Here is a 12,167-nt window from a genome sequence, read left to right on the forward strand (position 1 = left end):
GCCGGCTCTCGCCATGGTATGGGGATGGGCCCGTCACCGCCATGTGGTGTGCCCGGGGCAGGGACAGGCGGCGTCACCGGCCAGGGCCGCATTATGTCTTGCGTGGGATCCTCCACGCCGTGATGCTCCGTCCCGGCGTGTTTTATCCCGGGGTGTCCCGTTCCGCGGTGCCCTGTCCCGGTGTGCTCCATCCCGGGATGCCCTGTCCCGGTGTGCTCCATGCCGGGATGCCCTGTCCCGGGGACCTCCATCCCGGTGTGCTCCATCCCGGTGTGTTCCATCCCGGGATGCTCTGTCCCGGTGTGCTCCATCCCGGGATGCTCTGTCCCGGTGTGCTCCGTCCCGGGATGCCCTGTCCCGGTGTGCTCCATGCCGGGATGCCCTGTCCCGGTGTGCTCCATGCCGGGCTCCCCGTGCCGCGCTGCCCCATCCCCTCACCGCGGCCATGTGCCCCCCACCGCGTCCAAGGGCGGCCCCGTCCCCCTGCGGCGGCCACGCCCCCTGCCGCAGCCAATGGGCGGGCGGGCCGTGCGCCCCGCCCACGCGCGCGCTCCCGGCCCCTATATTAACGGCCATTGCGGCGCCCCCTCAGCGCCGCTCCCGCCTCCTCGCCCGGCATCGCCTCCCGCCCGCGCCGCTCCCGCCATGACCGATGCGGCCGTGTCCTTCGCCAAGGATTTCCTCGCCGGCGGCGTGGCGGCCGCCATCTCCAAGACAGCTGTCGCCCCCATCGAGAGGGTCAAGCTGCTGCTGCAGGTGAGCGCCGGGGGCCGGGGCCGTTCCAAGGTCGCCGCAAGGAGAGGGGGGGCGGCGTTGGTGGGCCGGGGGCTGGCGGGGGAGCGGCGCTGACGGCGGCATCTCGGCCCCTGCAGGTGCAGCACGCCAGCAAGCAGATCTCCGCCGACAAGCAGTACAAGGGCATCATCGACTGCGTGGTGCGCATCCCGCGGGAGCAGGGCATCCTCTCCTTTTGGCGCGGCAACCTGGCCAATGTGATCCGGTACTTCCCCACCCAGGCCCTCAACTTCGCTTTCAAGGATAAGTACAAGCAGATCTTCCTGGGCGGCGTGGACAAGCGAACCCAGTTCTGGCGGTACTTCGCCGGTAACCTGGCATCCGGGGGTGCCGCCGGCGCCACCTCCCTCTGCTTCGTCTACCCCCTTGACTTTGCCCGAACCCGCCTGGCAGCGGATGTGGGTAAAGCCGGGGCCGACCGGGAGTTCAGTGGGCTCGGTGACTGCCTGGTCAAAATCTTCCGCTCGGATGGCCTTCGGGGCCTGTACCAGGGCTTCAGTGTCTCTGTCCAAGGCATCATCATCTACAGAGCCGCCTACTTTGGCATCTACGACACTGCCAAGGGTAGGTTGACCCAAACGGCACAAAAACAGAGCTGTGGGCTGCGGCAGGCCTGAAGTGCATTTCGATAGTGCTGGTGGCTTACCTGCCGTTCTCATCAAAGCCTCTCTCCTGCAGGCATGCTTCCAGACCCAAAGAACACCCACATTGTTGTCAGCTGGATGATTGCTCAGAGCGTCACTGCTGTTGCTGGTTTGGTCTCCTACCCTTTTGATACGGTTCGTCGTCGCATGATGATGCAGTCTGGCCGGAAAGGAGGTAAGTTTCTTCCTCGCTGTATAAGAGTTATATGGCATCCCTGAATCAATACCTGGTGGTGGAGCTGAAGTGAAGGCAGAGTGGCTTGGCTTTCATCAGCCTATGTAGATATCCTCATCTCTTGTAAGCAGGGGTGTAGGAGGGGCTGCAGAAGCAGGTGACAGGAAGGAACACGAATGGGTCAGCCTGTGCAGCACACCTGTAAGGTCGCATGCACAAGTCAGGTATATGTCAGTAGGTAGGAGCAGCAGAAATCACCCTTGGATGTTGCAAGCCAATGTCTCTGGGACAAGAAAAGACAGCCTCCATTGTAGGCACAGCCTGGCCAACTGTGCAGTAGCTTTTGGGTTTGGAAGTGTTGGTGTCAAAGCAAGGAGTTGCAGCCTTCTGCTTGAACTGGTCCTCCCAGTGTCTCTCAGAGACAATGCAGCAGCAGCACCATCTCTCCTGGGCAGTCTCGTCCTCTGATGTGCTAGTATTGGAGAAAGTCAGCCAAGAAATGGGATGCATTTGAGGTTGTAAAGCTAGTAGATACATGAGGCTGTTTCTGACTTGGATGTTGGGGATCATGGGCATCCAGTTCTAAAGCTGTCTGTCTCCTGCAGCTGACATAATGTACTCCGGCACTCTTGACTGCTGGCGGAAGATTGCCCGGGATGAGGGCTCCAAGGCCTTTTTCAAAGGTGCATGGTCAAACGTACTCCGAGGAATGGGTGGTGCTTTTGTCTTAGTCCTCTATGATGAAATCAAGAAGTATACATAAGTTGTTTCCTATTGTGAACTGGCATGTTGTTCTGTGTAGTCTATGACTGTTCACGGACTTGTTTGAAAACCATCTAGTTACTAAACAGTGGCAGCTGATGTTTGTACAGGTTGGCATGGGGCAGAGGTGACTGCCTGCCCTGTCTTTATCAAACTATTCCCCCTGATGGGACTCATGATGGTTTCTATTTCAGTCACTCCTGCTTAAAGAGTACAGAGAAATAAAAATCTGAAACCAATTTTCCTTATCTCATGTTTGTTCTTACAGCAGTTGAAGTATGAGGGGGTTGGGAGTCTCAGCGGTTGTAGAGAAGGAGGAAGATGAATCACCTCTATCCTGCAAGCCTCAGAACCTGCTAAGTACTGGCAGGTAAATACAGTGCAGGCTGCCAAGGAAGATAGGTAGTGTTTCCTCCCCAGGGGAAGCCAGTGGTGTAGGCTTGAATGGGGACTGGCAGCTCTGAGGGGCTCACCCAGCTGACCTCCCTGAGACTCAACTCTCCGGAGATGATGGACTGAGTGGGTGCCATAGTCCTGCCTCTGGCCTGTCTGCTCCTTGGAGCTCATGAAACCTGATTTTGATGGTGCCAAGTGCCTTAACTGTCTGTAAAGCACAGCACTCCCTATGGCACTGAATGTCTGGGAGGCTGCAAGAATGTGTAAGGGAGGGGCAGAGCTTGGAGTCATGTTCTCTCCCTTAGAAAGTGAGCTACCTAATTGGGCATGTAGGTAGCCAGAGGACAGAAGTGCAGTGAATTGCTGCTGTTCTGTAGCTTCCCTGGCTTGCCTTGCTCTCACAGAGGGTGCTGTGCTGTGGGGATGCAGAGACAGCTTCTGTACCATCTGTGCTTGCTAGGCAGGGAGATGCATTTCCAGGCTCATTCCTTACACCTAGAACTTAAGCTTCAAAATTCCAGGGGAAGGGGAAAATTTCTTCATGCTGCTGGAACAATTTGGGGAAAACTGCAAGATGGAGCAAGGCGTGTGGTGTGGCCTTTACCCAGATACCTCTGTAGGTCTGTGAGTCATCCCAGTGAAGCTGCCTGGTTTCTGCCTGGAGATATGGAGTGGTGAGGGAATGCTCTCCTGGTCTTCTGCCTTTCAGATCAGCAAGTCTCCTCACTTTCCCCATGCCTTTGGTCTGTTCTGGCTGCCCAGGCCTGCTCAAAGCAGTTAATTTCAATCACTGAAACCAATCTCAACCACTGCCTGAGGCAGCTAAACAAGACCTTGTGTTGCAAAGGGCGAGAATTGTTTTTATTGCTGGAATCTTAAGCAGGGCAGCCAGGCATGAGAGTGCAGCACCTTCCTGCTGCAGGTGGTGTTGGCTTGCCAGGGTTCCTGTGAGTGGGCACGGCCCTTCCTGATGGGAGACACTCTTGTGCCTCACAGCTGAGCCAACTGTCCAGGCTGATGATTTTCAACTGCCCCTGGGCTGCTGCAGTGTGAGATCCCCCACTGCCTGCTGTGGAAATGAAATGGGCTGTACAGGTGAGATATGAAGCAGTGCCACAAGCCGTGGGCAGTGCTGGGGGCACAAGCAGCAGCTTGGCAGGTCTCTGTGCCATGGGGCAGCTTTACCAGAGAGCCCTCTCCTGTTGTACAAGTGCCAGCTTATTAAGTAAGGGCTCTCAGCCTGCTGCTGCTGAGCTCTCCTGGATTTCAAGGGCTGTTCTGAAATGCTGCTGGTTGCTTAGCATGGGTTATCCCTTCCTGTCCTTTCCTGCACAGGGGTTGCATGGCCAAGCCATTGGCATATTAAGGTAAGTGCATCATTTCTTCCTGCACACAGTGGTGGGTGAGGCACTGAGCTGGGCTGTTGTGCCAGGCTGCAAAGGAGCTGAGCTGGGGCATCCCTAAGTTAAGACCTACAGATTGTGCACTGGACTTGGGGTGCAGGGCTGGCACTGAGTGAAATGGGTTTAGCTACCTGCCCTATTGACTGCTTTGGGGAGTCAGGAAATGAGAATGTGTTTCACAGCTCTTTTTAGCTCTGGCAGGTGGGAGATGCAGGGCAGAGCCCACAAGGGGTTTTTCCTGTGTTCCTGTTGGGTACTACATGCTGGAGGCCTTCTGGGGTTTCAACTGCCCCTCTCCTGGCAGCTTCCTGGGAGCAGCTTTTTCTGGGGACCAGGCTGGGGGGTTGAGCTGCTGCTGTTCCCTGCCACAGGAGCACACTGTGCAGGGATTAAGGGCTTTGTTCTTGTGGGGAAACTGAGGCGTGAGAAAAGGACTGGGGCCTGCCAGCAAGCTGAGTGCAGTCCCTCCAACACAGCATTTTGTCCACTGGGCTGTGCTGCCCCAAGAATGGCATGGATGGGGGTGGATTTTCCTTTTAAGTGTGATTCTCCTGTGGGAAGGGCTGAACGTCACACACATCGTGTTTTCCTCCACAGGAGTTGTGTCCAGCCTGGTGCATCAGCTCCTTTGCTGGTGGGAAGGGATGGGTGAATGCCTGAAATGCTGCCTTTGTCCCAGCCCCTGGCCCAGCAGCCATAAATCCCAGGCTTAGGAGGTGTTGACACAGCACAGCTGCGCAGGGGATCGTGTGACAGCTTGTCAGTGGCTGGGCCAGGTGGTGATTGGTGTGGGATGGTTGGAATGGCTCCTGCACCAGCCTGCCCCAGCTGGGCTGTGCCTGCCTGTGTGCTGAGTCTTGCTGTGGAGAACATCCCACCCCATGGACTTGACTTGTAGAAGACCAGCAGAGTGCCACCTCATCCACTCCACTGTCCCCTTCAGCAATTGTTGGGTCACTCCAGGCTGTGTCTCTGTGCTTTGGAAGGAGCCAGGAGTGCCCCTGCCTTTATGTCCTTGTCACCCTTAGCAGGCATTGCCCCAGCACCTTTCACGTGCTGCCTGCATGACTGGCAGTGTCTGGTGCAGAGGGCAGGGAAGAGGCAATGCTTTGTCATGCAGGGTAAAATCAGTTGTTCCAGTGGGGATTGTTCCTGCCACTGCCCAGCCCTGCAAGGTGGCCCCTCAGCTGCCCGAAGCATGTGCAAGGTGGGCTGGGCTGTGGGGACAGAGCTAAGCTCGCGTGCCTGCAAGGACACAGGCCCAGCTCTGCACACCCTGGAGCCACACTGAGCTGCTGGGGGTGGTGGTTTTGGGAACAATGAGACCTCGGGACCTGCCAAGACCCCACACCAAGGCTGGCAGCATCAGGGAGGTTTTGGGAGGTGTTGTCCCACCAGTGGTTTGCTGGGATTTCCAGGAGTTACAGCCCTGGCTGCTGGCATGGGGATGGAGTTTTTCTGGCTGACAGCAAAAGAGAGATTGACCACTTGTGCCTTGAAATCTACCCAAACCCCAGTATGCTGTGGCCAGCCAGGGTCATAAGGATTCCTCAGCAGGGAGTTACAAGGCTTCCATTCCATCCTTGGAGCCCAGCCCTGGAGCCTTTTAAACAAGCCCATAATTTTATACTTTTAAAATGTCTGGATGTGGCAAAGCCCCATGGCCTCTTCAGGATAGCACCAGCAAAAGCTGAGCCTACTTTGATTCAGGCTGATCAGTTAGTGCTGCTCCCAAGCTGATCACTTTGTCAGATACATTATGTGCATTTATCAATGCAACAGTCTAGGGAGTCAGAGCAATCCATCTGCACCGAGTAAAATAGCACAGGCATGGAGCACAAGAAGAGCTGTAAGGGTTGGCCTGAAACTTCCCCTCAGGGGGCAGGCAAGGAGGACTCCACGCTGCTCCCATGCTGCACAGCTGTGATTAACACTGAGGAGGTTGGATTCGCTGTTACTTCTCTTGAGTGTCCACAAATTGTGGGGAGATTTTGTACAGGTTCTGGGGAGCCAGGCAGCATTGTTACATGCAGAGCTGTTCTGACATGGTAAATCCACTAGAGTTTTGTGAATTTGCTTGGAAACTGGTCTGAACTAAGTAATGAAATACAGTAAGGTAAGTCTGTCTGTCCATGTGTGCCATTACTTTTGGAACAGATTTGCTCCTTCGCTTTTATTTCACATTTTGTGATACCTCTGCATCTAGACAAGTTCTTACATACAATGTGGTGCTCAGTTAAACAAACAAATTTATCACTTATCTGTATCTACACATTTCTAAAAACAAATGTTGACTTTTACATGTCTGACTGTAACATGAAATCTGACTTTTCTTTGGTCTGAGCTCTGCTACATTTGCTACCAGGGTATGGGAAACCCTGCAGAACAGCTGGTTTTATCTATTCTAACAGGACATTTCATCAATTGTTTGAACTTTGTGACCCTGCTTCCTGTTGCTACAATCAGCTAATGTATTTTAGTTAATTTAGATCTAGAAATGAAAAACCCAACTTGATTTATACTGTTGTGAACTAGCTCCAGTTGAAGTAAGAAATACATAATGTATTGGATCAGATTCTCTGTGTTGGAGTTGTTTCAGCCATGGCCTGCATAACTAGAGTCTATCAAAAGTACCTCAGAAGATACAAGGCATTCCCCTTTCTGACTGGGTACACAGACAAGTCCTGAGCCAAACCAGGCAGACTTCCAGTGACAAGAACGACAAACACTGATTGAACATGGACTGGCCTTCCAGAAGCCTGTGCTGTGCTGTCTCAAGGCTCCAGGTGGCAGCTGAGGAAGTTGATGGCAGTTGGTAACAGCTACTTTGGACAACTTGTGCTGAGCTGGGACACTTGGCAGAGTTTCTTTGTGCCTCACCAAACTGCAAAGATGGTCCTATCCCCCCTGGCAGCCCCTTCACAGTCTGTCCTCAGCTGAAGCCTTTTGTCACTCCCAGCCTTAACCCTGACAATAAATTCCACCATCCCCAAGTCAGCTTGTTGTTCTGATGTCACCTGAAGCAAGACCACACTTCATCTTTGGACAACTGGAGACTCAGCATCTGCATCCCAGCACCTCTCACATGGTTCAAAACCTATTTTCAGATGTCAGAATCTTTTACTCTTCCTTGGGGAAAAGAAGTCTGAATTTCGACAGGGTGACCGGCAGTTACCCCAGGCTTGGATCACTCCCAGAGGAAGCCTGAGGCCCTCGCCTGGCTGGACTGTGCTACCACACCAGGAAAGGGCTTTGTGTCCCCACACGTCTCCTGCCCTTCCCAAGTACTGCACACCACCACGGGCCTCTGGCCACAGGCTTCTGGAAACAGGCTTCAGATTAGCAGGTGATGAGCAGGGAACAGGATCAGCACTGCGTGAGTTAATGTCAACACCTGCTTACCAGCCCAGCATCAAACTGCCACAGGATCTACCAACCCATCTCTGCTAGCTCTGGTTAGAGTTCACTCCCTCTTTTACTCCTTGTTTTCCCGAGAAAGAGAGGATAGATCCTTAGGTACACAGATCTGAGTTTTCCCAGTCAGGGCTATAAAGCCAGACGGAAAATCTTTATCAATTACAGGAAGTTTTCCATAATAATTGTGGGAGATGGAAGCATCTTATTCATTGCTTGCATTTTATGATGCATGTACTTGGTAGAGCAAGAACATCTCAGGAGAGGTATTTTAGTTCAAATCTGTAATATGATATTTAATCCAATGTAAAGCAATGAAGACATGGGCTAGAGAGCCCTGTTATTACATCATGCAAGAGGCACAAAGTACTGTTACCCAAACAAGGTACTTTAAAAAAAAACTGGTGTGTAATGTTGTCTATCCAAGGCCTTAGTGGTCAGTACATTCAAAACAATTTTTCCTTTACATTTCACAACTCCAAATCCTGATACTGTTTTGACCAATGGGCTAGTTCAGATGTGCAGTTGTATTCTTTAATGATCACTGGCTGTATCAGTAACTTCCAAACATGTATTTGAACTCATTAGTAGCAGTTTTTATTTACAGTAGTTTAAAACAGGCTTGGATTTTACACTCTGGTATGTGTCTGTTGTGACAGTGTAATTCTGTACAACTGCAGCCTTGTGATGTTCAGCAGGAGCTGAGACTGCGGTGCAGCAGCCCAGTCTGTGCTGGCTGCCTCTGGCAGGTCAGGGTGGGCAGCAGCACCATGCCCGAGCCTTTCATGCCAGTCGTTCCAGATCGTGTTGGAATAGTATGGCTGAGGCTGCTGCACATTTTGGACATGTTTAAAATTTAAAAAAATTGAACAATAGACATAGCTTACTTTTGTAAGGATTTCTTTGTTGTACAGTTACCAGTTGTCCTAATGTATTTGAAGGAAACATGTTTGAAAACTACAAAAAAAAGGCAGGTATCTAAAGATGAACTGGGGAAGGCACCCAGCAAAGATTTTCTTGAAAGTAAATATTCTGACTGGAACAGGCTGCTCATAACACTGGGTCTGTAGAGAACTGCAGCTTGAACAAAGTCTCCAGTGCCATTGGAGTTAGGACTGGTACCCAGAGTATCACTTATACAGAGGGATCCAGAGAGGTTCTCATCCTCCAAGGTGGCTGCAGCACAGTGCAACTCTTGAATGTTGTCTGTTACTTCTGCTTCGCAGACAGAACTGTGATAGCTCTTGGTAGTTTTCTCCTGTCTCCGAAACCCCAGCAGATAAATAGCATTTCATTTGAACTGGTTATCAATCAGGGTTCCCTTCATCTTGGCTTTCTTGGCTTCCAACTCAGCCTGAATAGGAAAATTAAAGTAGAATTAAATAATGTCTGGATAATTTTCTCTTCAGTGCTCCGACTAAGTTTGCTCTTCTTGTCTGACCAAACAAACTTTTCAGTTCCAAAACTAGGAGCAAGAGTAGCTCAAGTGCTTTGCTGATGTACAAAACAAGGACCATCTTTAAAATCGTAAAAAGCCCAAGACCAACTGCCCAAGAGGCAATTTCATGCTTTCAATCCTCAGGTGGAAGCTGTACATTTCCTTCCCCTTTCCATCTACTACCCTCCTGTCACAGGAGGTAAGATCAGTTGTGATCTTGCCATTTATTCTTCAAATGCCCCTTGCAGTAGCAGCTGAGCTGCAAAGCCTCCACAAGAACCTTGCTGTGCCCTCATGGCCATGACCTGCTCTGCCAAGCAGGCTGGCAAAGCCATGGCCTGATTTCTCCTTCCCTTGTTCCTTGTCCAACAGGTCACAGAAAGCCTCCCTGCAAGCACTCTGCTGGCTGCTCTTCAGTTAGCTCTCCAGGCAATGGCATGCAGTTCAGGGGGACTAGAACACCTTTATAAAACTTGTAAAGGAAATCTCATCCTCACAAAGCTGCAAGCTGCCTGTAACTATAGCAGGACCTCTCTATACTTACAGTCTGATCTGCAAGATAGCTTCTGTGTACAAAGCCAACACAACTCAGAGCTTTGTGTTCAGCACCGAAGAAAAACTCACCAACTCTTGCAGCCTTTTCTTGCTCATGCCTTTGCGTTCCAGCTGCTTCTCAATCACTTTTGCATTCTGTGCATATGAGTCTGCGATCTCCCTCTGAAATACACACACATCACTTTGCAACAGCAAACCCCATAGTAACAACATCTCATCCAAACAGAGCTGGCTCTGTCAGATGTGGCTGCCACTAAGGGCATCCAAAACTCACTGCTTCAATCTCCTCCTCCTCTTCATCAATTGTGGAGACTGTGACAGAACTGAACTTGCCCATGTCTTTGGTCCGTTTGGTCATCATCACCTGGGTGAAAAACAAGAATATTTTGTTAAACCTTGGCAACAGTTGTGCCAGTAGGGATTGCTTCCTCCTTCCAAAGGTTTCAAGGATTCTTATGCAAGCCATCAAGATTACCTGAACTCTGTGGGTGGCAAAGGGGAATTATACTCAGGGATTTCGGAGCTTAGAGGTGTCATTACCAGAAGCAAGCTCACTGATATACAGTAGATGAGCCAGACTTTGACAATCACTGTGCAGACTACCAACCTGACCTACTTACAATTCGAAACTTTCTGCTAACTGAGCCTAAACATCAGGCACAGTCTAGATTTTAGAGTTGATTCTGCTCTCCTTTAGTGCTAGGATTTCAAGCTGCATTGACTACTATAAAGCAAAACTTCAGGGAGACATGGACAAGACAAAAAATTGAGGTCCTTTTTCTTTTCTCTCCCCTCTCTACTCACTGTTATTTATACACAACACCTTTAGAAAAGCAAAGGTATCCTTGTTCTCTAAAGCCAGTCACCTTTTTAGGAGGTTCTTGTTTCTGAGTATATATGTTTGTTTTCCCAAAACCTTGGCCAAATTTGACCACAGCACCATCAACAATGAATGTCACAGGAGCATTTTTCTGTTGGTGTTGATAAAAGAGCAGCAGTCCACACCTGGAAACAGAAATATTCATAGCTGAGAGGAAACCCAGATTCTGGGTTCTGATGGTTTCCTCATAAAAAAGATTCTAAAAGCCACTCAAAAGACTAAAAAAGGTCACTCACTTGCCACACTTCTTCCTGAACTGCCGCTCTATGCCTTCGGGTCTGGGGGAGAGAGGCAGCGCTTGAGCAGAGCACAGGGACACAGGGTCTCCGTGCCTGGCTGGCGGCTCCCAGCTGGGCGGGGAGGGATCCCCCTCCGCGGCCCGGGCTCAGAGGGACGGGGGATGCAGAGCCGGGCCCACCTGCGCAGGAAGACGCTCTCCTCCTCCTCGGCGTTGCAGAACTTGTGGGCGTGCTTGGCCGCGTCCATCACGCGGGCGCGGTCCCGCGGCCGCATCGGCAGCTTCTCCAGCTGGCAATCTGCGGGCAGCGAGGGCCGGGCTGGCGGCGGGAACCCGGAACCCGCACCCCGGACCCGCACCCGCATCCCGCATCCCGGACCCGCACCCCTATCTCAGACCCACACCCGCATCCCGGACCCGCACCCCGCCGCCGCCTTCCCGGGCCCTCAGCGCCGCCGGGCCGCGGCCTGCCCGTCCCGGCCTGCCCCGGCTCACCGAGCACCAGCACCATCTGCCCGCACAGGCAGTAGTAGACGTGCAGCGGCTTCTCCCCATCGTCGTACTCCTCGCGGTCGCGGGTGTCGGAGCACACCACGGACCGCGACACCACCTTGGGCATGGCGGCGGCCGCTCGGACCGGCGGGCGCGGCCCCGCCTGGCCCGGCCCCGCCTGGCCCGGCCCCGCCCGCCGGGGCGGCTCCGCGGCTCCTCTGCCCCTAAAGGCACACGGCTCCTCTTGACAAGCGCCCAGAGCTCACACGGTTCTCACCGCACGGGCCGGTACAGCGTGACTGCAATGTTAGCTTTCTTTTTTTCTGGGTTTTCTCCCGTGTCTCTTTCTTCAGCCGCCTCCCCACACAGCTGGAGTATATGAAATTACAAGTGAGGATAAACTCACTCGAGAAACAGAGCCCAGCCAGCCTGCTTTACACGACAGCTGAGAGATTCTTTATTTCCAAAAGCTGTTAAAGAATCGTAGAAATAGCTTATTTTTCCCATGAAAACACTCTCTGAGAAAACAGAAAATGCAGTGTAGCCGGTTGTGCTGGTTTTGACAGCGATGCAGTTAGTTTTCTTCACAGTAGCTGGTGTGGGGCTGAGGTTTGGATTTGTGCTGGCTGCAGTGCTGATAACTCAGAGATGTTTTTGTTACTGCTGAGCAGGGTTTACCCTGAGCCGAGGCCTTCTCTGCTCCTGAGCCCAGCCCAGCAGCGAGAGGCTGGGGGTGCACAAGGAGCTGGCAGGGGACCCAGCCAGGACAGCTGAGCCCAGCTGAGCCCAGGGACATCCCAGACCACAGCGCCTCATGCTCAGCGCAGAAACCTGGGGAGAAGGAGGAAGTGATGGTGCTTGTCTTCCCTAGACACCGTTACGGTGGCGGAGCCCTGCCTGCCCCGGGGAAGTGCGGAACTGTGCGGAGCCCTGTTCGGCTCTCGCCCTTGGCTTTCCCCATCCAACTGTTCCGGT

The 12,167-nt window shown here is 52.5% G+C and overlaps 2 protein-coding genes and 1 long non-coding RNA gene across 4 annotated transcripts; 2 read left to right on the plus strand and 1 right to left on the minus strand.

The window, feature by feature from the left end:
• Nucleotides 1-567: 567 nt before the first annotated feature.
• SLC25A5 (solute carrier family 25 member 5) lies at nucleotides 568-2,615 on the plus strand. Its single transcript, NM_001245662.2, is given in 4 exon segments — nucleotides 568-756; nucleotides 873-1,359; nucleotides 1,474-1,614; nucleotides 2,220-2,615. Coding segments are annotated over 4 exon segments (897 nt in total). The 5' UTR covers nucleotides 568-645; the 3' UTR covers nucleotides 2,378-2,615.
• Nucleotides 2,616-3,203: 588 nt separating this feature from the next.
• On the plus strand, nucleotides 3,204-6,748 carry LOC140684167 (uncharacterized). Its single transcript, XR_012055993.1, has 2 exons — nucleotides 3,204-5,350; nucleotides 5,383-6,748. It is a non-coding gene; the product is annotated as an uncharacterized lncRNA (long non-coding RNA).
• Nucleotides 6,749-7,858: 1,110 nt separating this feature from the next.
• STEEP1 (STING1 ER exit protein 1) lies at nucleotides 7,859-11,912 on the minus strand. 2 transcript variants are annotated; one of them, NM_001245856.1, is given in 8 exon segments: nucleotides 8,169-8,360; nucleotides 8,687-8,943; nucleotides 9,652-9,744; nucleotides 9,857-9,946; nucleotides 10,449-10,587; nucleotides 10,699-10,740; nucleotides 10,881-10,998; nucleotides 11,196-11,353. In NM_001245856.1, coding segments are annotated over 7 exon segments (669 nt in total). In that variant the 5' UTR covers nucleotides 11,320-11,353; the 3' UTR covers nucleotides 8,169-8,360; nucleotides 8,687-8,880.
• Nucleotides 11,913-12,167: the final 255 nt, after the last annotated feature.

Source organism: Taeniopygia guttata, chromosome 4A (genome assembly GCF_048771995.1).
Source record: "Taeniopygia guttata chromosome 4A, bTaeGut7.mat, whole genome shotgun sequence".
NCBI lineage: Eukaryota > Metazoa > Chordata > Aves > Passeriformes > Estrildidae > Taeniopygia > Taeniopygia guttata.